This window comes from Clupea harengus, chromosome 13 (assembly GCF_900700415.2).
Source record: "Clupea harengus chromosome 13, Ch_v2.0.2, whole genome shotgun sequence".
NCBI classification, from domain to species: domain Eukaryota; kingdom Metazoa; phylum Chordata; class Actinopteri; order Clupeiformes; family Clupeidae; genus Clupea; species Clupea harengus.
The window spans coordinates 470165-498026 of record NC_045164.1 but is presented as its reverse complement, the minus strand read 5'-3'; the positions used below and the strand labels follow the sequence as shown (position 1 = coordinate 498026).

At 44.0% G+C, this 27862-nt stretch overlaps 1 protein-coding gene across 4 annotated transcripts; it reads right to left on the bottom strand.

The window, feature by feature from the left end:
* Positions 1-225: 225 nt before the first annotated feature.
* Positions 226-27677, bottom strand: kif20ba (kinesin family member 20Ba). 4 transcript variants are annotated; one of them, XM_031579161.2, is made up of 34 exons: positions 27587-27677; positions 26944-27052; positions 26715-26804; positions 26484-26603; positions 26243-26381; positions 25388-25572; positions 25221-25272; positions 24917-25126; positions 24340-24451; positions 24088-24159; positions 23835-23981; positions 23545-23707; positions 22916-23197; positions 22668-22807; positions 22272-22395; positions 20133-20343; positions 19525-19577; positions 19299-19418; positions 18826-18976; positions 16905-18234; positions 16006-16144; positions 15382-15504; positions 15196-15256; positions 14920-15045; positions 14421-14539; positions 12145-12300; positions 11682-11858; positions 10701-10844; positions 10217-10327; positions 9768-9992; positions 4035-4106; positions 2128-2251; positions 1886-2010; positions 226-1466 (listed from the first exon to the last, which is right to left on the bottom strand). In XM_031579161.2, the coding sequence occupies exons 2-34, from the start codon at positions 27046-27048 to the stop codon at positions 1386-1388; spliced, it is 5589 nt and encodes a 1862-aa protein (XP_031435021.1). In that variant the 5' UTR covers positions 27049-27052; positions 27587-27677; the 3' UTR covers positions 226-1385. The 4 variants fall into 4 exon arrangements, with proteins under 4 accessions (XP_031435021.1, XP_031435020.1, XP_031435022.1 ...); XM_031579160.2 differs by having other exon boundaries at positions 227-1466; positions 2128-2254; XM_031579162.2 differs by having other exon boundaries at positions 227-1466; positions 2128-2254; positions 9768-9980.
* Between the last annotated feature and the right edge of the window lie 185 nt (positions 27678-27862).

The window sequence follows — 27862 nt, the reverse complement described above, 5'->3', positions numbered from 1 at the left end:
GGTTTGCTACTCAGCTTCCCTTAAATTTGCGGAGTGTAGCTCACTTGTACACCACTGTCATAAATACAAAATGTGCTTCGACACCCCCTAAAGGACAGTGTACACTGTGTGTATTTGTTGACAAGTTGAAGAATATGGAACTGGCAAAGACAACGGCAAAAACCAAAGAAGCATGTAGACTGACAAGGTAGAGTAATATCACAATATTTTACAGAAATACGACTGCATAGTTTCGTTTATTGTGACTTCGGAGATGAACGCTAACATAACCACACAATAACAAAACATTGTTTAAAAAGTCATTGACGTCAATTATTGATGCCCTCCTCATAAGAAGACCCCACAATGCAAGTATGGGAAAGGACATGCTTAGCACAGAGCGTTCTGGAGGTGTTGTTTTCTTGCATTCCTGATGGGAATAATACAGGGAGCTACTGCATGAGAAGGGATTGCCTCTCCCCATCAGTTGCGGCTGCACAAGTTCATGTTGCCCTAGAGACCGATTTGCTGTGCTCCAGCGACTGAGCAGATGGCCATTGCAGTGGAGCAGTGTGCATATGCAACCCTCTGGTCCCATTGCCAGCTTCTCCAACAAGCCTTTGAGAAGTGGGTTTAATCTGCAAAGACCCCTGCGCCTGGGTTTCAGTACCTGGGGCCAGGCATAGCTTGGTAAGGTCCTTTCCTAGGTAGCATTGCAGGGCAAACTAGGTGTATGGGGAGTACTCGGTGATGACATGATCCAGAACTACAAACCATGAAATAACGTTGCTTTCGAAGCACTAGTGTTTGTTTTAGTGACTGACAGCAGTGTGGTTTGAATATCGCAGTGGAAAAGAACAATTCACTACTTTTGCTCAAAGTACTTTTATCCAAAACAAGGTCTCTAACAAACCACAGGAAGGCACTGGATTGTTTGAAAGAGGTTATGTTAGTATAGGGAGTTCTAATTACGGTGCAAATACAAATGAGTGGCTTTCCATTTTGTGAAACTGTCACACAAGTGGTGAAAAAGCCTTAAGAGATGTTAGTATTTACATGTTTACATGAACAGATATACTTTTCCTTCACCATGGTCTATACACATGTATGATTTGTAGAATACACTATAGTCTGTTTGTCCATCATTTTAAATGACTGCATTTGACTTTGCTAAATAATCACAATTTGTGCAATATATAACAATGACACACAATAACAATACAAATACCGTAAGGCTTTCTATAAAAACACTGTGTACAGTAAAATAAAAAAAAAGAAAAGTGCAAGTTTTTTTCTTTCTTTATAAAAGTGTTAAAAAAAAATGCAATCCCGGTGCAAGTGGTGGACTAATGCGGTTTGACAGACCACAACAAAACAGTATTGACAGGCTTCCCTTTGGGAGGGCTTCACTTCCCCATGCGGGAACGCAGCCGTCTCTTTATGATGAGGTGGTCACTCTCCTTCTCCTCCGTCTCTCGGCCAATGATCTGTGAGATTGCAGAAAGGCCAGAGTTCTCAGTTAACTCGCATTGAACACATTTTTTCCCATGACACAATGAGGCGACCATTTTATGGGACTGGAAATATAATATTTATGTAACATTTTTCTATGGACACTGGTTGATAACAGGCTGAAGAACGGGTTATTTGATTGTGTGAAATTATTCTACTCCACTAAAAAACAAATAAATAAATAATTATGTGAATAACTCATGCATATGCAAAAACAAAATAAACAAAGAAACAAAACAGAGCTGTTTGCTTATAACTACCCATCAGAGCATAAAGACAACACACCCTCAGAGGAATGTGTGGGGTTTCCAGTTCAGCCTGAAGGGGTCTATCAGACTTGTCTGGGTGAGGGTGAAAGTGGATGGTGTTTCGGTGAGAGATAACCAATGCTTACCTGCTGGGCAGATATTTCCATGGGCGCGGAGATCTCTGGATAATAGAGCTTCTTTTTAGGCCGCTTGGACGAGGAGCCTCCGTCCACATCGGACCTCCCACTCATTAGCCCCATGATCTTCTTAGCTGTGGAGACAGGAGAGAGCAAATCAAAACAGACAAGAGACATCAGACAAACGGATGCCCAGGCAGTGGGAGGGAGAGAGGTGAAGGTCATATCCAGAGAATCGTGCTGAGACCCACCTTTACTACCCAGGAAGGTGGGTGAGCTCTGCAGGAAGTCGCCGATCTTCTGGAGCTTGCCCTCTTTTCCGCTTCGGAGGCTGGACTGAGAACTATGGGAGGTTTTACTGCCCGCGGCAGGAGACTGCTGCAGAGAGAGACATCTCTATTACACAAAGCCTTTATATACGTTCATAATCACAATGCACGCTGAACTGTAAAGGCACCGGATGAAAGTAGGGTAATACTCCATTCTTTCCGGTCGCACATCAAACCTGTCTTTTCCACAAGAGGAGATTAGCTACCTGACCATTCACTCATGACTCAGGAGCAAACCCGTTCATTCAGTGAACAGCTCTCTCACAGCAGCTGCTTCCTTGAAATGAACTGTATTCCAGTGGAGAGCCATGATTCTGTTTTCTGAATCTATGCATATGAGCTGGAGGACACTAAGACCAGGCCCCATACTGCAGACATCTGAATAGAGAGGAGAGCAGCTAGCAAGCGGCAGGCATTCAAATGTTGACAGTAATGCAGCACAGTGCACATCAAACAGTCAACATAATGGTGACATAATCTAATTCAATGATGAAAGGATGCTACTAGTGTTCCCAGAAGCCAGTAGAGGAACGAGCGTGTTGCAGGCATACCTAAAGACGCCTGTTTGCATCCATTCGTGCCAATTTCTGGCTATTCGGTAATTCCGAGGGGACCATTTCCTGGCACGTGTTGAATGCACTCTACTGAGAATGGGCCACAGGAAGAAGGGGCATTTTCCATGATTGCAGTGCCACAGGGCATAGTGCCCGAGGTGACGGGGTCGACTGGGACAGGCATGGTCATTATGCTATCCACATGAGATGGTCTGCGTGATCATTAGATCCGTCACCAAATGGGTATTTTTAGACGAATCTGGAGCAGTCGCAGAGATGACATTTACCACCTGTGTCGTTTACAGAAAGATGCGGCTTTGAGTGGCGTACGCAATGCCACACGCTGACAGGATGTGTGCCAAGCTGCTCAAGGCGCACCTGCCAGTCCGAGACCAGATGGAGATTCTCCATATGTGTGATCCCACATTTTAAGCGAGCGTGTTCGTCTTATGTGTAAACAAAGAGTGCGTACACTTGCCAAGACTTGCTGCTGTTAAAATGTATGAGAAGCTCTGAAATATGGGGAAAAAATATCAGGCTTGGGATGCAGCAGCTGTTGAAACAGTAGGTTGAAAGTTAAGCAACGTTTATCTCATTTTCACTGTTTATGAAACAGATTTCGATTATCTTTGTATTGATTTGGGTAATAGTCACAATCATTTTATTATTGAATTAAAATTAGTAAAAATGTAGTAGGTTATGATCTTCATTCATCTATCTTGGCATACGTTGTTTTTGCAGTGAAATGAGCTGCCTTTTGTTTTACAGCCATGCTCCATTTAATATTTTTGAGGAGACATTAAGGGAAAAATTCCATCAAAGGGAAATATTGGTGTTTTGTTCACTATAAAGACACTGCTTGATAATTACATCCTGCTATCAGTACTTGATTTCACCCAACCTTTTTATGTCCTCTGTACTGCCCTCACAAAGGGCCTGTGTTAATGAAAAAAAAATCCACCACATTCTCTCCACGGATGCAACACTTAATAGCATACGGTTACAAACATCGCTTTGAGCCTCACAACTGGAACCTGAGGTGCGTCAATGGCAGTAATCGGAGGATCTGGGATTGGAGAATTAGCCAGGCAAATGAATGCAAGTGGGGGGGATTGAAGTGTGTCAGAAAGCCAACACCAGCCTTGCTACACTACCTATCAAAGCTTGGACAAAACTTAGAGAAGACCATGAGCTCAGTGCCTCATGAATAACACAACATGACCGTTTCCAGTCGGGCAGCTGAGTGGCCACCTTGGCTCCTGGCTTCAGCCTCACCTCCTCATGGTGCGCTGCCAGTTTGGGAGTAGCCCTGGACCTCACGTTCCTCTTGTTTTCACTGTCCACTTCCTACAGAGAGGAAGGAGACAAAGACAATAAGAAAGACAGATAGACAGTTAGATAGACAGTTAGATAGATAGATAAATAAATAAACAGATAGATAGACAGATAGATAGACAGTTGGATAGACATTCACACAAATCACAATCACACATAAATTAAAAAACAAACATCTCTCTCTCTCTCTCTCTCTCTCTCTCTCTCTCTCTCTCTCTCTCTCTCTCTCTCTCTCTCTCTCTCTCTCTCTCTCTCTCTCTCTCTATATATATATATACATATATAAGAGTACAATACTAGATAAAAATGATGCTAGATAAAATACTAGAATAACAACATCATTTGACTTTCTGCAAAAATTGTACACATTTAATTTGCACCATATTGCAGCCCAAATAAGGAGTGAATGGAAGTGAAGATAAGAGAAGATAAGAGAAGGGAAGGGAGAAAGGAGCATGAAACAAGGGTTTTAGAATGCTCTAGCTTTCAAATCACAGTTGTCCAGAGCTGCGTGAGAGGTGAGTACATCAAACAATTCATTCAAGCAGATGATCGATGCAATAAGAGGATTAAAGTGATTGGTTTAATATTGAAACATGAGTGAGTGGTTGTTTGGTCGACGGCTGCTGTGAATCATTGTGGGTTATTGAATCAGAAGCACGTCGACGGGCCAAACGCAGATGGAGATGAGGTGGCAGCTCCGAATGCCCACGGCATACTTTCACATACGAGGACACGAGGATGACGGCGAACGGTGGAGGAGGCGGCGGCGACGGCAGTAGTAATCAAAAAACAAACACAGTTCCATTGTTAATTAGGATAAAAAATGCATGTGGCGCAGAGTCTGCTGGGCGCGAGCGGCTGAGCCCAGGCGACGCTCTGGACCAGGGTGAAATCTACGGCTCAGACGCGCAGGGAAATGGAAACCGTTGGGATTGAGTGTCAGAGCCAATGCTGCACTCCCGTTAAAAGCATCTTCAATAAGTCATCAGCAACATCTGTCTGCGGCTCTCTACTGGGTCCAACTCAAACACTGAAATAAAGCCTGCTTCAGAGCACTTCCAGTGTCCTGTTCTAAACATATGCACAACGCGCGCACACACACACACGCACAGCGCGCACACACACACGCACAGTGCGCACACACAAACACGCACACAAATGCATGCACCGACGACTGTCCATTAGTGACGGTCCTCACTAGTAACCAGGCAGATAATCAAAAAGCTTGAATGAAGAAATAACTGAATTAAAAGACGGGGAAGTGGCAGCCAGCCTCTGAGATGAGCTCATTAGCGGCGGTGTGAATTGAGTCACCGGGAGGCTTTTTTTTCCAGCCCGCTGCTGGCTAGGATGTGGAACCTTGTGACTAAACCACAGGGCTGCGCCAGAACGGACATGACGCGCTTCACAGAAAGGGAAAGGAAGCAAACAAACAAACAAACAAAAAAAGATTTTAAAGTAGTATGGTCCAGAGCTGCGTGAAAGATTTGTGCCTCTACAAACTATTGATTGAACAAAATTAAAGGAATTAAACCCCCAATGACAGTGATGATGGCTGGGCTATAGGCGAGATGAAGAATGAGGCTATAGGCTAGAATAGATGAAGAAGATTTTTGAGGACAGGGAGAGGATACCTGAGACTTTTGTTTGTGTTTTTGTGGCGTGGCCTTATTGTTCTTGCTGCTCTTCTTCCTTAACGTGAAGGACTTGAGAGTGTGTGTGTGTGGTGGGGGGGGGGGGGGGGGGGGAAACAAAATCACAAAGGTTTCAGCATTATTTTGGAGAAAACGTTAAGACAACTAGGAGCATACAGGGAGAAAGAACATACGGCCGAATCTGCTCTGCGAGATTCATCACTGGACAGCCTTCAGAGACAATGTTCACATCAGTCTCATGCACAACCCCACAGCTTCGGTCTCACCACTCCTCGCTCAGAGGGGCACCATCTCAGACCCCTGCAGAGATCAGGCTACATTAAGACCAATGGCTGCTTGGCATTGGCCTGATAAACAGACAATAACTACTGGAGATAAATGAGTCTCCAGGGTACTACTGCTGTGAACAGTAAAGGCCAAACTCCTAGCCTTTAACCTCCATGTGCATCATACCCACACTCGAATGTCGAATGAAAGGCAACTCGAGCCGCTTATGTCTGTCAGGACACCCAATTAGGGGTCAATGGAAATCCACGGGTGTAGCTGTAGCTGTTAATGAGTATTAACCACAACCCAAAACAACTACATTAATATTCAAGTAACTGGACACTGCAATGCATATTCAATGCCCAATAGCCCAAATTAGGCTCATTCATCCAGCAGACACGAGCATGCCCAACAGGGAGCCGGGAGCCGTGTGCCGCGTGTCTCAGATTTGGGCACTGGGAGAAAACCGTGTGTGTGTCTGTGATTCTGGGTTTGTGAACTGCACATTTGTGTGTGCAAGTGGTGTGTGTGTGTGTGTGTGTGTGTGTGTGTGTGTGTGTGTGTGTGTGTGAGCAGAGCTGTGTGTGCCAGATCCAGGCGGCGGAGTGGGACGCTGCCAGGTCTGCGCTGAGGCGAGGGCAGGGAGGAACAGGAGTCAGCAGTAGTCCCGGTCATTAGTGGGATTACTCTGGGCCACTGCGCAGCTTTGTCTCTATGCTCCCTGTGCATCTTCCACTCGACACAAGAAATGCAGGGGGTTTACACACAGACACATACAGAAACACACACACACACACACACACACACACACAGATACACAGAGAACGCACGCACGCACACACACACACACACACGCACACCACACAGACACACCAGAAAACACACACCATCTCATCCCAGTTATCAAACACAGGAAATGACATAACACATTCAACACTTTCTCTCCACAGCGACACCACCACTGCCCCACTCCAGCTATGGCACATGATGATTGCCTCTCTACGTTGTTAACCACCACAGCACACCCCATAATACCCTCATACTTAACCAACACATTTCAGGACAGGTTAGCATCAGCCATTACAAGTTACCTACAGCTAATATACAACCAAACTAGAGAGGACTGTAAAGAGAATTTGATTTCCCCTGAATATTTCAGTGTTCCTCAACTTAATTTTATGCCTGGTCTGGGACCATGACCATTTGAGGTGTTAAATCATCATCATTAGCAGCAGAATCCTCAATAGGAGCCATGACAGTAAAAAAAAATCCCGGCAGGCAAGTCCATACTTCAGAAAACCCGGCACTTATAAGTGATACTGAATATTGTGAGCGTAGATTTTGGCTTAAATGTCTAGTAAATGTGTACGAATATTTCAGACTTGAATCTGTGTTAGCCAAACACACTTTACAGGACAACACTGTTGCTATGCATGCTCATTAAAGAATAGTCTGGAACCCAACAGGTACTTAAGTCTAGTGGCCATTATGTTATTTTTCTGTGAATCTTATGTCCACGTAATGTCTTTTCCCCATTTCATTATGTTATGAAATACAATATAAGATAATATATTATATTTGTACAGGGTTTTCAGAGCAAAGTAAAATTGGAAATTGTGTTCATGACTTCTGGAAGAAGTATTTTAAAAGTCAGATGACCGTTCAGTCATGATTGACTGAACATTGGGAATAATTACACTATAAAAATGACCTTAAACCCATTTTCAGGGTTTAAGACTCAATTAGAAATACACAAGTATTTTACGACCAAGTATTTGCACAACATGGCTCAATGAAACGACCTCAAAAATCTTAATAATGTCTCATTACTGACAAGAATTTTTTCTTTTTTAAATCTCTTTTTCTTACTTTCTAAAGTGCATTTTCCTATAACCCATGACAGGCCAGGACCTGATGATTTATATATAACCTTCTCAGTGTTTCTTTTGGAAGAACTCAGTCACTACAACTTTCACTCGATTCTGAGGAAGCCGTTTTATATTTTCCAATTCCATTTGCCTCACTGGCTGGGATAATCATTAAACTGACAATCTGACAGAATGATTTCTGAAGTCACCACTAGCTAACCTGGGTATTTTCTGTTCCATTTCATCACTGTTTTGCTTTGTTTTGACAAGTAAAATGTTTCTCTCCCCTCTATTCACAACCTTTCGTGTCCACCCCTATTGTCTGCAGCCTGACGAACACTTTCTTTAAATTGGCTTAGGATCACACAACCAACTCCACAAAAACTAGGCTGTGGTCCATCTAAGTAACATATGGAACCAGTGTAAATCCAAGTGTGGCATGTTCTGATAAGTAAATCATGAACTTGTAGGGAAGTTCATGTTTCCTCCAGCTGATTTGTCATGACTGCCATAGATTCTCGGCTCATTTTAGTCTTTAGACAGGACTGTTTCAGGAACCTGATGAGGTGTAGCCTGTACATCATTTCCCATACACAAATCTGCATTCACTTCAAACTAAATTTGATGAGCAATGCATTTCATACCAATCACCATCAGAAACATCAAACGAACATTAAAATCTATCTCACCAGAATGTTCCTCAGTTGTAGTCTTAAGTTATTAGCCTGAATGTATGCCATTCACAGAACACAGCTGCTAAGCGGCAGCAAGCTTTAAGTCATCCAAACCCAAAACGTCACTGATTGTTTCTGTACGAGTCAAGGAGTCAGAGTCCAGAGACCACCCACCCGAGCTCATACAGCATCCATCAGTGACACGCAGCATGATCAGAGGAAGCATCAACATGCCCAATTAGTATGCCATTATCATCGCAGCATAACCGGCTGATTATGCTTAAATGACGGCTAATTAAGCTAACTGAAACTCAGCTATGCGTATTTCTCTCCAACCCTAAACAGTGAGCACAGGGAGACAGGGTGGGTGCATGCGTGTGTGTGTGTGTGTGTGTGTGTGTGTGTGTGTGTGTGTGTGAGGGGTCAGACAGAGAAGGAGGGGGAGTGGGCTGTGTGTGAGGAGGATTAGCCAGTGCTGCCTGGTTAAAGCACCCTTGGGGTGACTCAGTAGACAAGGCAGAGGAGCCATGGCTGAGTGCTCAGACTAATAACCTAAAGGTAATGAAAGAGGCTAGCGGCTTTATTCCCAGGTAGGCCTCGCAGGGCGGCTAACATTCCCCTCTCTGGTCTCTTCAGCTGGATGAGTTCCCCGTGCTTCCAGCACGAGAGATGGACGGCTCTGAGCGCTCGATTATTTCATTATAAGACGGCGTGCAAATGGACGGATTAGCCTCTCCACGCCATCAGTGATGAGCCCAATTCCGGCAAAATTCTGCATTCTCACACTGGCCATAAATCAATAATAAATAAATAAATCAAATGAAGGCAATTCTGTCTGCCAAGCTCCAATGAAGTTTCCACTCATGCACAAGAAACTACTTACTAGCAACACAATCAACTTCATCATCTTTACATAATAGCTATTTCACACACAAACAAACTAATCAGGCACACACATCCACAAGCCGGTTCTTCCTCTCCCTTACCATAAGAACTTCTACATAGCATTTAACAGTAATAGTACACACACACACAGATCAATAACAAGCTGGCTCAGACACAACGTCTAGAGTGGTGAAATGCATGCATGTCATGTAAAGTCAACCTAATTCATGTCCTCACAATGTAGAAGAGACAAGAGTATGTGTGTTACACGTTTGTCTGTCCCGTGTAAAGTCCGCCCGACCCCCCCCCCCCCCCCCTCACCTTCTCCATGTCCCCGCTTTTCCTCTTACGGGCGGAGCGTGTGATCTTGTAGGTGACAGCCTCCTCGTCTCCCTGCCGCTTGAGAGCCAGACGGTGGGGCTGCAGCGGGCTGAAGGAGATCTCGAGTTCGGGCCGCGGGAAACGGGAACGCCGCCCTGTCTCCGTGGAGATCTGAGACGACTCCAGCACGGACGGGTAGCCCCCTGACGAACCCTGCAGGACAGACTGTCAGTGTTAATTAAAGTCCCACCCTCCCATATGAGACACACGCAAATACAGACCTAGCACCACCTGTTCTGCATAGAACACCCATATGTTGAGTAGGCTACATATATATATATATATATATATATATACACATAGATACACACACACACACACACACACACAAGCCAGGCCTGAATGTAAATGGACATGCTCCTCAATGGTGAGTGGATGGGTCTTACTACCTGGCTGATGACAGATTCTCTGGTCCTCTCTGTGTGTTTCAGAGTGCTGGTCTCCAGGGGGTTGTCAAATGAAATGTCCGACACCTTTGTTGGCTCCTCCACTGGGGTATTCTAAGAACCCAATGCAGATGGATTTAGACAGGGAGCACACAGAACCCTAATCTGAGAACCCAATGCAGATGGATTTAGACAGGTAGCACACAGAACCCTAACCTCCACACCTACACTGCTGTAAGGGCCTTCCTGAGATAACATTCCCGACAAACATCAGATAAACATGAGGCCATATCATGCCGATGCAATTTCATAGAACAGAGGTCGATTCCATGGCTCCTGCCTGACTGGATCCCCAGTTCTAAATGTTATGACATAATACAATGTGGCACTCATCCAGCATCCCATACAGCAACATTGAACGGGGCAAATATCCATGATGGTGTGTTTGTGTGATGTGTCTCCAGCGGAGCGTGACCTGCAGCCTGACCTGTGTTGAGGAGCCCCCCTGTGGACTTTGGGCTGGTTTTGAGGGGCCGGGCTGGGTGCTGGTCCTGAGCTGTTCCTTCAGGAGCAGGATCTCTGCCTCTCTGTCAGATAGGAGCTTCTGCAGCTGCTCAATGTGTACCTCACCCTGCAGGAAACAAACAACAGCCCCATGCACAACACTTAATACTGACGCACACACCAAGCTGTGAGAAACATTCTTTCCATTTGATTCGGGGCTCGATGGCTCTGCAGATGTGTGAGAACGTAACTGAGGACTGATATATGCTGGGCAAGTACTGACATATCAGGAATGACGATCAGCATAATAGATTATGTTACTCGTTATTGAGCTACTGATGATAAAGTCTGGCTGTTATGCCACGAACATTACAAATCAAAGTGTGCTGTTGTCATTCTTTGCATCTTTGAGTGAGGACACAATGTCTCAAGCCAGATATCTGTTCCCACACTGATACTGCAAAAAGGCTGGGATTGGAGAAGGAACAATTTCTACAAAAAAAGCTAACTTTCAGGTGAAGATAGCTCTAAAACCATTTCAGAAGTCTCACAAGTGCTTGAGAAAGAGGAGTGCATTCCAGAAAATGGAATCATCTTACAACAAAATTATTATCCTGACATAGACTGAAATAACAGGAGATTTTCCATCAACACAATACCACTCGTTCAGTCATTTCAGTAGAGCAGCCTGTAGCCTTGTTTTATATTTCCCTTAGTTTGACTTTACAATATCTATTTAAAAGCTATCCTTTATGATGTTCCAACAATATTTAGGACTAAACTGCCTCACCACACTCTATAGCCTCCTGGAAAAGGATGCATTTGTCTGTTCCCTACAAGTTCTGTTATAAAATAGCTATTTAAAAGTAATCCTTTATCATGTTCCAACAGTGTTATGGACACCACTGCCACACCACAAGAGTTCCAAAGTCACAGATAGTTTGGATTACAGCCCTGTGCTGACCTCTAGTGGTTGAGAGACATTACTGCAACGGAGCTTCTGCAGCTGCTGGTCCTTCTCCATGTTTGAGGAAATTAGTTTCGTAAGCTGCACCTCAAGCGCTGACACAAGAGTGTCCCTCTCCTTGCGCCAACGCTCCATCTCATGGTCCTGCTCCCTCAGACGGTCCGACAAGCCCTCCTGTGCGCGACACACACACACACACACACACACACACACACACACACACACACACACACACACACACACACACACCACAATTTGAACTTGGCCTGGTATTAATCTTGACAACAGCAATATATCTTCACTTGTAGCTACACAATCGCAAATCAAAAAAGCAAAATCATGCGGTTAGAGAAGCTGAAAGAACATGCTCGTATTGTTGTTTATGCTTGAAGTCCACATACACGATTACGCACACTTGATTATTTCTGTAATTAAGAGTCTGACAGACGTTGTGCCTCACCATCTGGGTCTGCTGCCGGGCGTGTCGCTCACGCTCGTCTGCGAAGCGCCTCATCTCCTGGTTCCTCCTCTCCTCCGACTCTTTGGCCTGACGGATCAGAACCATCTTCTCATCCAGCCACTTTTTACGTTCCGCCTGGTACTTCTCACTGGAATGCTACACAATCACACACACACAAACAAACAAACACAGAATGATGTTTGATGGAGTAAACTTTTAGTTTCTCACAGATCAAGGATTGCACTCATTTCTTCATTACAGTTACGCAATCTCATTTGTAGTTTCACGCTGGTGGAACGAACTGCCTAGTACTACCAGAGCAGGGGCGTCCCTCTCTACCTTCAAGCTTTTGAAGACCCAACTCTTCAGAGAGCACCTCCCTTCCCAACTGGCACCTTGACAAGTGCTTAACTTGCACTTCAGCAGTTACATTCCTGCACTTCTTTTTCCTTTCTAGGTCGTTTTTCTATTTCTTATGTAAAGTAGTATTTATTGTTACACCAGGGTTCTAATGCTCGTAGCTTGACTGTTCTCTCCCTTGTACGCCGCTTTGGACAAAAGCGTCTGCTAAATGACTAAATGTAAATGTAAATGCAATGCAGAAGTGAACCATTTTCATTCTTTTAATTCATAATTATAATTCATAGTTTTTATCCCCACCAAACCGGAAGTAGACCAACATCACTCAGGCCATCAGAGCTCTTCTCCCAGATAATTGTTGCAATTACAAATGCTTTGGTATTGACATGTTTATGTCTATTGTTTGCATTTGAACAACACAAAAAAGCAGAGAAAAAAAGCCAAATCTGGCATGATTCCACACAAAACTCCAAAAATGGACTGGACAAAATGATTGGCACCCTCAACTTAATATTTGATAACACACCCTTTTGCTAAAAATTACTGAAATCAGTCGCTTCCTGTAATCATGAAAGAGTATCTTACACCTCTCTCCTGGAATTTTGGACCACTCTTCTTTTGCCAACTGCTCCAGGTCCCTCACATTTGAAGGGTGCCTTCTCCCAACTGCTGTTTTGAGATTGTGCCACAGGCGTTCTATGGGATTTAGATCTGGACTCATTGCTGGCCACTTCAGAACTCTCCAGCGCTCTTAAACCATTTCTGGGTGCTTTTTGAAGTGTGCTTTGGGTCATTGTCCTGCTGCAAGACCCATGACGGAGACCCAGCTTTCTGACACTGGGCCCTACATTGCGCCCCAAAATGATTTTGTAGTCTTCAGATTTCATGATGCCATGCACACAGTCATGGCATCCGGTGTCAGAAGCAGCAAAGCAACCCCAAAACATCTGTGAACCTCCACCATGTTTGACAGTAAGGACCGTGTTCTTTTTTTCTCTGAATGCCTCATTTTATTTTCTGTAAACTGCTTTACCAAAAAGCTCTACTTTGGTCACATCTGTCCACAGGACGTTCTCCCAGAATGGTTTTTGGCAAACTCTAGTCTGGCTTTTTTATGCCTCTGTGTCAGCAGGTGGGGTCCTCCTGGGTCTCCGACACTAGAGTCCCATTTCATTCAGATGGCGACAGATAGTGCGAGCTGACACTGTTGTACCCTGTGTCTGCAGGTCAGCTTGAATTGGTTTGGAAGTTGTTCTAGGTTTTTTTATCCACCATTCAAACAATCCTTCGTTGCAATCTTTCATCAATTTTTCTCTTCCTTCCACTTCCAGGGAGGTTAGAGACAATGCCATGGGCTGTAAACTTCTTGATGGCATCGCGCTCAGTGAGTGGACACAGGAACATTAAGATCTCTGGAGATGGACTTGTAGCCTTGAGATTGTCCATTTTTTCCCACAATTTTGGTTCTCAAATCCTCAGACAATTCTTTCTTTTCTCCATGCTCAGTGTGGTATACACAGACACACAACACAAAAATGTTCTCCATTTTAACTGGTTGCAAGTGTGATTTCTATATTGCCAGTAACTTTGACTTGCCACAGGTGAGTTTAAATACAAATTAAAGGAGCATTACATGCTTGAAATACGATTATTTCTTACAATTTTGAAAAGGTGCCAATTTTGTCCAGTCCATTTTTGGAGTTTTGTGTGGAATCATGTCAGATTTGGCTTTTCTTCTCTGCTTTTTTGTGTTGTTCCAATGCAAACAATAGAAATAAACATGTGAATACCAAAGCATTTGTAATTGCAACAATTTTCTGGGAGAAGTGGTGCATTATCTGACAGAAGTGCCAATACCTTTGTCCATGACTGTATATTGTTGTACTGGCCGACACTCTAGATTTGTCTGAGTTTACCTTCAGGTTGTCCTGAGCCTTCGCCAGCTCCTCTCTGGCCTGAGTGTCCACCTCTCCCGTTGGGCCAGCGTCCCTCCTGCTGTCCTGCCTCAGGAGCAGAGCCTTCAGCTTCTCCACCTCTGTAGACACAAGTCCAAACTGAACATTTACCTCACAGGACAGACCAGGGCTGCCATTCCCAAAGGGTCATCGAGCAACTAGTGATCAAAATGGTAGTCTCTCTAACATCTAACGAAAGTAAACCTTCTTCTTCACTTTTGGGAAATGCACGGATCTACATGGGATGACAACATGAGCTATGTACCCTCGGTGAGCGCTGTGTGCGGTGTAAGTGAAGTGTATGTAGTTTGTGTGAGGGTGTGAGGGCAGAGGAGAGTTGTTGTGAGTATCTGTGGCATGTGTGCATGTTATGTAAACAGGCTGAGCTTGTAGTGTGGGGGCATGTTTTTGTGTTTGTGTGTGTGTGTGTACAATTGTATTCAGTGAGCTCTCTGGTGACCTTGAGTGAGCTGCTGGTTGAGCTCCTGCTGGGCCTCCAGCTCCAGGTCCATCTGGTTCTGAGTCTCCTCCTGCTCCGTAAGCACCAGACGCATGTCCTCCATCACCTGCTCACGGGCCTGCAGATCTACACCACAACATATACAAACAGACAAACAAACAAACAAACAAACAAACAAACAAGACACACACACACACACACACACCATGAGACTTCATTACATTCTCACAGTACCAGTATGAAATCCACTCTGAAATGCCTGAAGACATGATGTACCTTTGCAGGCTTTCTGGTACAGCTGGAGGGTTTCATCTGATTTAGAGCCTGCTGTCTGCTCCTGGAGGCATGAGGAGAGAGGCACGAGAGAGGAGACACAATGGTGAGCGTGTACATACACACGGCAATATCGTGTATGATGATACTTTGAAAGGGGGCACTGAAGACTGAAAGCATTCGACTTACAGTCTTCAGCAGCTGTATGGTGCGCTCTCTGTTGCCGAGTTCGTTCTGGAGCTGAGCTCTGGTCTTCTCCAGATCCTGGACCTTCTGCCTCAGAGACTTCTCCATATCCCGCATTGAGGCGATCTACAGACAGAGCCAGGGTGAGAGACTAAAATCAATCGGGAAGTAGGGTTGGGCATCACAACCTACCCCACGATACAATACAAATAATGATACATGTCACCATACAATACATCACAATATCACACAAGTATGATGATAGTATTGCTGAAAGCAATTATTTTCTTCAAATTTAGGGGGAAAAATGGATCACAGGTCTTGTGAACAGCAGGACACTCACTGGCCTTATGTTGCTATCTAAAGGCACTGATCAGGCATTACATTTATATTAACAGGCTAAATTGGATTCAATTTATTGTCATTGCACAGAGTACAAGTACAGAGGCAACGAAATGTGTAGACACCCATAGTGGACATACAAACGAATAAATAATTAAATAGTGATATAAGAGGTGAAAAATAGTATCACGATCGAACAAAATATAATAGTATTGGACATCTCCACTCCACAGCACCTGTGGTGAGGCAGGTTAGCTAGAGGCTTGTGACAGGCTGAGGTCTCACCTCTTTCTGGACCTGTTGAATCTGTTTCTTGGAGTCAACCAGTTTCTCCTTCAGGTCGGATGAGTCGTCTTCTCGTCTCTGCAGATCCAAAGTCAGGTTCTGAACCTTATCTGTGCCCGCCTTCTGCTCCTCCTTTAACCTGTAACACACATATTCAAGAACACAAGCAGAACTAAGTCAGACAATATGGTAAAATCTAGGGGTGGGGGGGGGAATCGATTTTTCGATTTCTCTCGATTCTCTCTAGAACGATTCTGTCTCGATTCAGAACAGTTCATAATCGATTTTTTAATAAAAAAAAATATATATATTTAATATATATATATATTTTTTTTTACACATTCATTTTGTGTTGAAATGCAAGCTGCATCGATTATTGCATTGTTCATAGAAAGTCATAATTGTGACAAGGAAAAACTTTTTCTCTAATAAAAAAATAGATCTGTTGATTTTCTTTAATTATCAAACACAAAGTAGGAAGTGATTTGAGACTCTGAGTAGCAAACTCAAATGTTTTAAAAATTGAGATGCATCGATAATCGTTTTATCAGTTTAGAATTGATAATCGATAATCGGTTTAGAATCGAGAATCGGTTTAGAATCGAATCGTTGACCTCTGAATCGGAATCGAATTGAATCGTGAGGTGCCAAGAGATTCCCACCCCTAGTAAAATCCCTCAATAATGTACCATACAATATATCCTCCTGAGATCCAGCATTTCATTTTTGTCCAGTGTAGTTGACATTATATTTCAGCCTCATTCCTCTCATACCCCATATGCCACTCTATTAAATGAAGATGTCCCTTTAAGAAGAAAACTGGCGGTTTAAAATGAGATTATTCTGAGCTAAAAGGTAAGTGTAGAGGTAGCTCTGACTGGACATTGGTTGACACGTGCCTGTTGATCTCCTGGGCTTGTTTCTGCAGGTCAGCATCTTTCAGGGCGATGGCCTCCTCCGCCACGGCCAGCAGCTCTCTCCTCCTCTCCACCTCCCTGCGGCGAGCCTCCTGTACCGCGGCGGTCTCGGCCTCCTCCGCGCGCTCCTGCGCCTCCTTCAGTGTCCTCTGCAGCCGAGACAGCTCCTCCTCCTTCTGAGATAGCGCCGCCTCCCTACTGGCCAGTTCCCCTTCCCTGCCTGCCAGCCTCTTCTCCAACTCCTCCTTCTGGGACGACTCTGCCTCGTTATGTGCGACTACAGCCTCGCGGTCTGCTATAGCCTTCTGTAGCTCCTCTGCTTCCTTGGATGATTCCGCTTCCTTGGCTTGCCTGCGCAGCTCCTCCTCCTTCTGCAATAACTCCGCCTCTCTGAGGGCCACCCTCTCCTCCAGCTGCGCCTCTTTGAGTGACAGCTCTGCCTCTTTGTCAGCCAGTTTCTTCTCTAGCTCCTCCTCCTTCTGACTCAGCTCCGCCTCTTTGTGTGTGAGCCTCCTCTCTAGCGCCTCCTCTCTCTGGGAGAGCTCCACACCCTTCGTGGCATTTTTCTCAGACAGATGGGTCTCCATGTTGGCTAGTTTCTTCTCCAGCTCCTGCTCTTGTAGAGACAGCGTGGCTTCTCTGAGGCCGAGCTCCTCTTCCCTTCCACCCAGCTTCTTCTTCAGCTCTGCTTCGGTGTCATGACGCAGCGCATGGCATTGCTCTTGAAGGACTTTGAGCTCAGCCTCCCTCTCTGATAGCTCCTTCTCTCTCTGACAAAGCTCCATGTCCTTGGCAGAGAGTGAAGCCTGCTTATCATCCATCTCCTGCCTCTGGTTGACATTCTCCTCCAGGGCAGGGCTGTCTGCCATCATGCTGGCCAGTTGTACCCGAGGGTCAGAATCGCACTTGTTCTGCTCTGACATCACTTCCTGCTGCTTGAGTTGCTCCCTCAGCTGGCCGAGCTCGCCTTCTTGAACGGCCATTTGTGTTTTAGCATTGTTCAGTTCTTCGTGAACCCTCTCGATTTCCTCTGCATCCTGCGCTCGAGTTGCCACCAGCTGTGCCTTGGTCGTGCTGACCTCCACTTCCAGGTCAGCTAGTGTTCTGAGCTGTCCTTCCTTCTCCCTCAGGAGGTCATTGTGGGCACCCTCCCGCTCCGTCAGCTGGAAGGCGAGTTCTTGCAGACGGTACTCCAAAGACTGGCACTTCTGCTCCAACTCCTTCACTAGAGACTCTGATGGCATGACCTCAAGCTGACCTTTGACCTCTGCAGGGTCAGAGTGTTCAGGGCCATCACAGTCCTCCCCAGCACCTGAGGAGACAGCAGCATCTGCATCAGTCATCTTTAAAATTGGTATGAAAACCAGTCAAATGTGTATTCAACCATCATGGTATACTATGCATCTGCAGTCCTCAAGGACAAAATAATAGTATTGCATTTGCAGACAATTTTTTTTTTGTTTTGATCATTTATGATTTTTGGAAGTCATACAGTTTATTTAAACAGGACTCATATGCATCTCATCTGGATGTACATATAAAGCCTTTTTGAGAGCCGTGTGTGCGTGCAGAGATTACAGTGGGAATGGCAAGATGGACAACATGCGGAAATATCATGTTCACACACTCCGACATCTCCTATTGCCCCAGCCCATACCAAATCAATACAAATATAAAAAACTCTTTATTATAATAATTAATTTCAATGCATAAAAGGAAAGGACGAAAAGAAAATATTAAAATCTCTCAAGACATATTTCAAACACAGCACACTACTTCCTCAATCCTGAGCGTCTTCTGCCTTGCATGTATCTGCGCCCCTTGGGCCGCTTGTCCTGACTCGCCGCCCTGTTGGCCAAATTGAGTAACGGTGGCTTTTCTGCAGCTGGGACGGGTTCTATACCTTTCTTTAGAGGGGGCTGTCCGTCAAGCCCCTCCGCCTGTTGCCGCCGCTTCCTGGTCTCAGCCTGAGAGCTCCGCCCTCTCGCACCTGGACAGGTGCATTTGGCTTTGAGCTCCAATATCTCTCTTCTGATGGAGTCAATCAGCGCTCTCTGCGAAAGGATTAGAGCAATCTTTATACTGACGCACCAGAAAGAATGGAAGCTAATGAAAGTACCCAAAATTCAACATTTACCCTTTCACTCACAGTTTTTTTTGTAAACTTGTAAACTTTTTTTTTTTAAATTGTATGTTGTGATGTAAATTATCCACCCCATGAAAAAGACAGGAGCCTTCATACTGATGTAATTAGAGAAACGGAATAGGACACACACACACGCACGCACGCACGCACGCACGCGTAATTGCTTGTATGTACTGAGGTACATGATACACCCAATGCAAATGAGAAGAGCAGAACAGAAATGGCCTCACATCCTTAGTGGTGGCCTCAGTTTGCTTGTCCATGGTGGTCTGCAGTTTGCGGACCATCTGGTCCTTCTGCTGGCACATGACCACCAGCTCCTCACAGCGCACCTCCCGAGACTGCAACATCTGCAGACACACACGTATACTTAAGGAAAGTCATCCATCAAAGACTTCAACTAAATTTAACAAGATGGGCCTTTTGCTTAAGATTAGGTACAATATTTTGTTTTACTTTTTTAGTCTCCTCAAGCTCCTCCTTCGATTGCTTTTGGTATTTGTCCAGTTCTATGGAAAACAGACAGGGAAACCACATGCCATGTGTTAGCTGGGGAAGTTAGCCTGTTTAGTACAACAAAACAGCACTTTGGATAAGTAAGAATATTAATACATTTTTTTAGAGGGTTGACATTAGCAGAGGTAGGTCAGTAGTCTACCATTTCAAATGGTTGAGATGCCATGAGGGAGTCCTATCGGTCAGTTTTATTACACTCTGTACAAGGAACAACGGTCTTGTCTTTACAATTCAGACAATACCAGAACAGATTTATTTATTTATTTTTTTTTTGTAGAGAGTCATCAGCCTGATGAATGTTATTGCCAGGGACACATGTTTGATCACAGCATCATCAGTTGACTGGGAGCCAGTTGGAGAGGAATCAGCAGAGACAGAACACCAGTGGGCACATCTTATTTCTCATGTGTATCTGCCCTTCATACCTTCAAACTCCTTGCATCCCTTCTTTATTTCCTTCACACTTTTCTCAGAAGAAGAGGGTAACGGAGCAAGGGGTAAAGGGACGGGGTGGGGGTTGACAAATGAGGTACCCAGTGTCTCCTCACCTGAGGTTTTCTTGGAGAGGAGGTTCTGGCTCTGGATGAGCTCCTCGGTGAGCTCGGTGACCTTCCTCTGAAGGTCACTCAGCATGGCCATGGGGGCGGGGGCAGAGTGGGTCACTAAGCAGGACTGAGCCGCCTCGGCAGATTTCCTGATGCTGTCCACATCGCTGCACATGGAGTCGATCACCTCGTCAAGACACAGGGACTGTTCATCCTGGAGGGGGATAAGAGAAATGAGACATCATTTACAAAATGTCAGTAAGGACAAAATCTAAAGTCAAAACTGTTAAAGCAGCAATTCCGACCCAAACCACAGAACTGCACAGTGGAACTTCAACACTATCAAGCTATCAACAGTTCTCAGTCAGTTGGACTGATGTGGTGCGGAATCCTTTTTTCTGTCGTTTGGTGGGAGGCTCGCCATCTTATTGTCGTTGTTGATATGTCACGGAGTATTCAGTCAGTCAGTCAGTATTCAAGTATTCATTGTAGATGAATCCACAATGAGAAATCTTCATTTCAATCTTCCAAGTACGGTATTCAAAACATCAACTCATCTCCAGCAGGTCCGCTGTAGCTCGGTCTAGCTAGCTTCAGTTAGGCTACAAGTTAGCACTCAACTAGCACTTTGAAAATACTGGATTTATGTTTTTTTCCTAACTGTACAAACTGTACTTTTTCTATCACACTTGTGTAAACACTTTAAACTTTAAAATACCATCGAATAATTACATTTGGTTTAACTCATTTGGTCAGTAAAGACGTTCATTTTAAAAAGGTTGTCACTGCAAATTTTAAAACCGTCTTCTTTGAGTCTCTGCTTGTGACATTATATCAAAGTTAAGTTGCGCGTGCTCTTCAGCACGCGCTACGTCCTGTAGAGGGCGCTCCAACATTATATTTCATTCATTAGCCCTCCAAAGGGTCATCAACACAGCACAAAAAAAAAAAAAAAAAAAAAAAAAAAATCACTGGCTGCTCACTGCCCTCCCTGGAATCCATTGCCCGCTCCCGCTACCTTAGCAGGGCCAATAACATCTTAAAAGACTCCTCTCACCCAGGCCACCACCTGTTTACTCTCCTGCCCTCAGGCAGACGGTACAGATCCTTTAGAGCAAGGACCATGCGTCTTAAGAACAGTTTTTTCCCGACAGCCATCAGAACTCTAAATACCGACATGCACTAAACACTAAGCACTTTATTGACTACAAGTCACATACCATCTCGGTCACCTTACACATGTGCATAAACAAAGCTGTATTAATTGATGTATTTATTGAAGTACTTTGGTCTATGCCACCGCACTTTGTTCTACTCTTAATGTATATATATATTTTTTGGGGGGCTGTTCCTACTGTTTTTGGATAGCTGTAGTATTGTTATGTTATATGTTGTTGTTGTGTTATATGTTGTGCCTCGTCACACCAACAGGAGAAGCACTCAAAATTTCGTTGTATAAATACAATGACAATAAAGGCTTTTCTATTCTATTCTATATTACAATTCATTCATTAAAAGCTATGCTGAATTCCTAAGGTTACTAATAAATACATAACTAATTAATGTTTAATGTTTATTATTAGACAACTATTTATTAGTTACTATTTACAGAATCTTAAAGATAACCTTTTGTTAACCTTGGTTACAATAGCATTGGCGGCTAGCTGGAACGACAGGTGTCCTTCGTGTGACCATATACCATGAGAATTCATTTGAAGAGAACAGTAATAGCTGCCCATAAAAACATGCTTCAAAGAGTGGCAAATTGCTACATGCCTTTTGCATGTTTTTTTGATAAGCAAGTGGTTTTGGCATCATCTTCAAATTCATTATGATGGAATATGGCCCTGTAGGACAGATAAACACGTCTCGTTCCCATTAGCCAATAAGGATACGCACCATGTAGTTCTAATGTTCTGGGCCGGAACACCATGTGGAAATGCAAGAAAAGCTTTCACAACACGACATCGGCAACTATTTTGTAATGTGAGGCTAAAACTCCTTCTTGCTGCCTTAAGTTAACTCTGAAAACAATCAATTTACTGTTACAATCTTTTGGTCAATTTGAAGCCTTCGAAAGCATTTTACTATCACTCCTCTCACGTGGCAGTACTTCCTGACTTTTCACTTCACATTACGTACATGTGACTGAGAGCCTTCCTCATCTTCACCATGACGGGAGCTCTTCTTCACCAAGTCCTTCAGCAGCTCCAGACGCCTCTCACTCCTCTCCTCCATTATGGCCTTCTCTTTCACCAGCCGCTCACTACAAGACAGATTTTTAAACCTCTGGTTAAAGATGCAGTCCGCCATGCTGACAAATGTTGTTGATATTTGAATTCAACAGCCAATCAAAATACGCCTCTCCCTTCCATGCTCCCCAAGCAACGTGTTGATTGGCTGGAGTTATTTATGACCACTATGTTTCCATTTACAGACCCAAGACTGTATACGAACACTGGATTAGAACCGCAGACTGCCGTTAAACATAAACTTTTCATCTAAAGCCAGCTGATGAGCCAGCAGGTGGCGCCACACCTGAAGTCTGCCTCCATTTGGGTGAAAAGCTCAGAGAAATCGTTGGTGACCTCCTCACGGATACGGCACTCCATCAGCAGGTTGCCAGACTTCACCTTCTGCAGCTCTTCCTTCAGCTCCTCAACAAGTGTCAGCTGCTCCTTTGGTACAACACACATTGAAACCACACATTAATTACCTCCAGTTCCTGTCTATTGAGCCTCTCAAGGTTAATCTGCTGATTATTTTAAAAGCATGTTAAAACGAACTTCATATGCTTCTCTGTCGATGAGATCGGTCAGCGAGTCGTCCTCCCGGTCATGGATGGTGTCCTCCACCGTGCTTTCATCTTCCTCTTCCTCCTCTTCCTCCATGTCCTCATCCTCCTGTACGTCTTCCAGGCTCGTGTCCCACTGCACCAGTGAACTCCTCCTCAGCTTCCTCTCCTGGTTTCTGAGTTCAGCGTTGTTAATGATCATAGACAGCTTCCTCTCCCCCTTCTTCACAACCTCCATCACTGGGACTGGCTTGGTGTTCAGGACCACCACCACCTGGAGGGAGGGAGGGAGGGAGAGGGAGAGAGAGTGTGTGAGTGAGTGAGTGAGTGAGAGTGAAAGTGACGGGCGGGAGGGGGAGGCGCGCGGGAAGGATTAAGGGAGTAAAGTAAATTAGAAACCGGTCTGATGGGTTGAACCCAGGCACTGAAAGCCATGAGCAAATACTGAAAGCTTTGAGAGCTGAAAACAGATGTTTGTTGTGTAAAGATATGAAGGGCACACAGTAGCAAGACAATGGCCAACGTACAGGTGCAAGCAGGCAAACAAACAAACAACCATCCAAACAAACAAACAAACAAACAGACAAATAAACCACAGACAAACAAACCACAGACACACACCTTCTGTGCAACAGCGGAGAACTTGAGCACGTTGAGTGTCTCGTCGTACATGGAGGCACACTGATTGACGTTCACAATCATGCAGGTTTTGCCCCGTCCCAGGAAGTAGCTCTGCAGGTAGTGTGTGAGTTTGCTCTCTCGAAAGGGCACATGCTGGGGCACCCTAACAAAGAGTGCACAAATATGAATTAGTCACATTGACTATTTTTGTATTAGCTTGTTATGAAATGTTACTCATGTCCAAGCTGGTAATACCGTATACGGGCATTAAGTCAACATGTGGAACTTACTTAACATGCTGGTTGTGCCGAAGTATATTGATACATTTGCCCAGAGTGAGCAGCGACGTGTTGATATTTCCTGCCTCCTTTAAGCGATCACCGACATTCTGAGTCTTGGCACACCGTTCAGAGCCAGCCAGATCGCACAAGGACAGCCTTCAAAATGACCACATAATTATCACCGTTAGCGTGAGTGCCAATGCCTCTACACCACAAGGAATTTGCATACACTTGCAGACTGTACGTAGCCCGTGACACTTACTCACTGACTGTTTTGACTCTAGGAAGCCCAACATCCTCAATCCTCATGACCCGGATGGAAAAGATGCTATGGCTGAACAGAGATGAACAATTTTTTTACAAACAACAACCAACATTCAAGATCCACAGCTCTCCAAAGCCATCTTACAACTAGTTTGTCATAACAAAATCCAAAGTGTGTGAGCGGCCTTAAAAAGCAGTATTACAGTTTAGTTAGAGTTATCCAAAGGGCATCAAACAAAGGAGCACACACCTTCTGCTTGACAGCTGGTTGAGTTTGGTACTAGAGAAGCTCTGGTTCTTCTTGCCCAGTTTCATGACTTTGTATGCCTCTTCAGCACTGTTTACCTGGACCCACCGCAGATCTGTATCACCAATCAAAACAAAAATGATGGTATGGTCACATAACAGAAGGATCTGATAGCTCTCTTATTGGCAGTGTTTACAGTTTGTAGGGGTGGGAATGAACACAGAGGGATCAATACGAAACCATGACAATATTTGGGCTACGACACGACATTACTGCGATTCTTTACATTTCACGATATAGCAAGCATTGCGATTCGATTCCACGACACATTGCGATTCATTTCTCCCATATATTATGTTTCGCATACTGGGAATCTATGCAGCCATCTTGGCGCAGTAAATTTGTTTCGTCTCCGATTCCTTTCCAATTTCCGCTCTGACGTAAGAGAAGAACGAGGTCTTGCACCATATTGTGGACTTCAGAAACAAAGTTATCATTAAATAATCATTTGTTATTATTATTATTATTTTATTTTTAATCACAATACTTGGCACAACTGTATCAACCACTACACCCCTACCTTTGACAAATAAGTTTCCCTTGACATCCTGGGAGAGCCTGAGTGTGGATCTCCTTGTGGCTCCAGTCGGAAGAGGCTCCAGCAGGTCGTGGATGTTCTCATTGTAGATCTCACAGAAGGACACCCAGACTGAGAACTTGGTGTGCTCCTCCAGTTCCAAACTGACACGGTCCTCCATCAGAGAGCCATCCGGGTCACTCAGCGTGGAACCTATCCATAGCATACGACACATGTGGCAAATTATCAACTTTAAAAAGAACACTGGGTGGATAAGACCAATTTTCAACAAGTTATACAACATTACCTTCTGATGTTATCCTAGAGTTTGACTGGCTGCTTGTGTTCCTCTGATCAGACTTATAGAAAGAAAGCAGAGAAGTCAACATTAAACAACCAAAAAAAATGAAAAAGCAGACATTAAATGAATGCATTCTGAAGACTCTGCTGTACTTGCTGAACTGAGATTAATACCTCTTTGAGGAGTTTAAAGAGGCTGCGTTTCACGGCGGCCTCTTCATTTTGTTGGTTTGCTGTAAGTCTGACAAACTCTCGGCACCTTTGAGGCTTCAGATTCATCTGGGTGTAGGTGTGGCCCTCGATACTGCTAAAGATTACATTCAGAGACCGTGGCAGAATTCCTGCATTCGTTTCCGGGCCTGAAAATAACAGTGAAAGACTAAACACTAAAACCAGACTAAGAAACACTGATGTACAGCAATCCCCAAATTCACAGTGTTAAAAGCAATTAACACACTACACTCTTTACTGTTTACTAGGGTAAATCAAATCTGCCAAATAAGGAGAACAGGTTGTTGAGAGGAACAGACATAGTCTAAAAGGGTTGGCAGCGTTGGACAAACAAATGTCACATGCTGTTCTTGGTGTTTCCAATATTTTTGCATGTTTTTTTGTTAGTTAGCTAGTTTTAAACTAAAAACTACTTACTGTTGCTTTAATAAGGCTTTTAAAATTAGACATATGTATAGATCCCCTTGGCTACTTTCAGACAATGCAAGAAAGACTATGGGGAGACTTCACAAGTGTGATGGCCATCTGGACATCTTAGCTCCTCAAAGCTCAAATCCATTATTGCGGTGTCACTCACTAATTAGAGGGATCAAATATCAATAGTTTCAACTGTCAGTGGCAATGTCACCCTAAACACCCCATATAGAGGGGAAATTAAGTCTTAGTTGTGACCAACCTGTCTAATCAAAACCCCAAACGTACTGTACTGTATGCAAGAGGCATACACTCCAATAATTCAGACCAAAGCTCAAAAGAAATTGTCTGATGCCATTTCAAATATATAAATGTTTTTCCTACCTAAAAATGTGTAAGTCTTTCCTGCATTGGTGACACCATATGTGAAGACCAAAGAATTCTTTCCTTCTAGAACATCCTTGACAAGAGGGCTCACTGATCCATCAAACATCTCCTTCTGTGTGGTTTCAGGACCATGAACCTTCCGAAAACAAATACAATCATGAATACATACCGGTTTGGAAACAGTGTGGGGGAAGCGAAGAAAAGAGTGAAACTTTAATCGATGTACGCTGTGGGTCACCTGTGAAAACTGGAACCGCTGTACCGTCTGTGATGCCGATTTGTCACTCAGGCGAGCTGATACTGACATCCTTGGTGCCTTCAAAAGGACAGTATCAGGGGGTTCTATAGCCACACAGCCCTAAAGACAGGGGATGAGACACTTATGGTAAAGGAGTGTGTTGAGCAGTTAAAATCCCCATTAAAATGCGCAACTCAATACATTCAAGGACAAATTTAGCATATGACATACCTGAGACTCGCCATTTTCTGTCTCCAAAGAGGTGAACGGTCTTATTCGAAGATAGACCTTCAAATGTTCTTTTTCTACAATCCTAGAGTTCTGTGAATGTAATTTTTTTAAACACAAACATTAGGCCTAACTTTTGAAATCTTTCTGGATCTCATACACAAACATTAAGGCAAAATTGGGTAAGAGGGCAAATGTCTCACAGAGGCAGCTAACCAACTACTTTCCTTACCTGGACGTCAGACATGTCTGAAAACTCAGAGAGTAAGTCTTTCTTCAAATCAGCAACATCTTCCGACTCCAACCTCTCCACGGTTGTATTCTGACAAGTGTCCATTGTGCTTTAAAACAAACGAACTTAACTGATGAGGACCAGAATATGCTGGTCGGAATTGCTTGCATAAAGTAAGTGTAGCCTACAAAAAAATCGAACGTGATCAACAAGTGACTTTAGTCTAAGCTTGAGAGTATGTTGTTAGCTAGCACAACAAGATAACTTGGTTATCATAGCTAGCTAACGAGGTACTAACGACGCTGTAAGAATTATAACGTTCATTTAATATACAAGGATGGAACAAAGGGACAACTAAAGCAGACACTGAAACGGGTCGAGAGAATGAAAAACATCCATGTATATCCATGAAAATAATCAAAACCGAATAAAGAGTAACGATGTACCTTCCGGTGAGTTTACGTTGGCTTGGCTGGTAACAATATGCTGGCTAGCTGGCTATTTGTTTTGGCCAACTACATAGCTGTCTTAGCTATGTCAAGCTATTTCTAAAGCTGTCCTGGTCGTTACTTTAGATGTTGATTGAGATTCAAAATACACTCATCCAGAAAGACAAGGATGATTAAAGAATGTAGATACTTACGCAAAGCGAAGGTCTGATCAGAAAAAAATCCCAAACATTCCGTATGCTGTCATGCAACTTAAACCGCGGTCCTGTTTGAATTCGACCAATGGTTGACGGGAGCTTTGCCGCATTGCATGATGGGAATGTTTAATAAGTAACAAGCAGGTGCACAGATTGTGCAGTGGACACTAGGCAAGTTTAGTGAAAGGGGAAAGAGTGAATACATGATTGTGGTAATGTTATGGGTGGGATTAATGTTTGCTTTGCATTTTCATTAGTTTAATGAACTATTTT

What these genes read in the sequence shown, in the direction of transcription:
- kif20ba (XM_031579160.2), bottom strand. Translation starts at nt 27,048, where the DNA reads ATGGACACTTGTCAGAATACAACCGTGGAGAGGTTGGAGTCGGAAGAT. An exon ending in GGGAAACTTATTTGTCAAAG is followed by an intron (nt 24,452 to 24,916) that starts GTAGGGGTGTAG and finishes TTGGTGATACAG; the next exon opens with ATCTGCGGTGGGTCCAGGTA. An exon ending in AGGAAGGCTCTCAGTCACAT is followed by an intron (nt 20,344 to 22,271) that starts GTACGTAATGTG and finishes ATCCCCCTCCAG; the next exon opens with GATGAACAGTCCCTGTGTCT.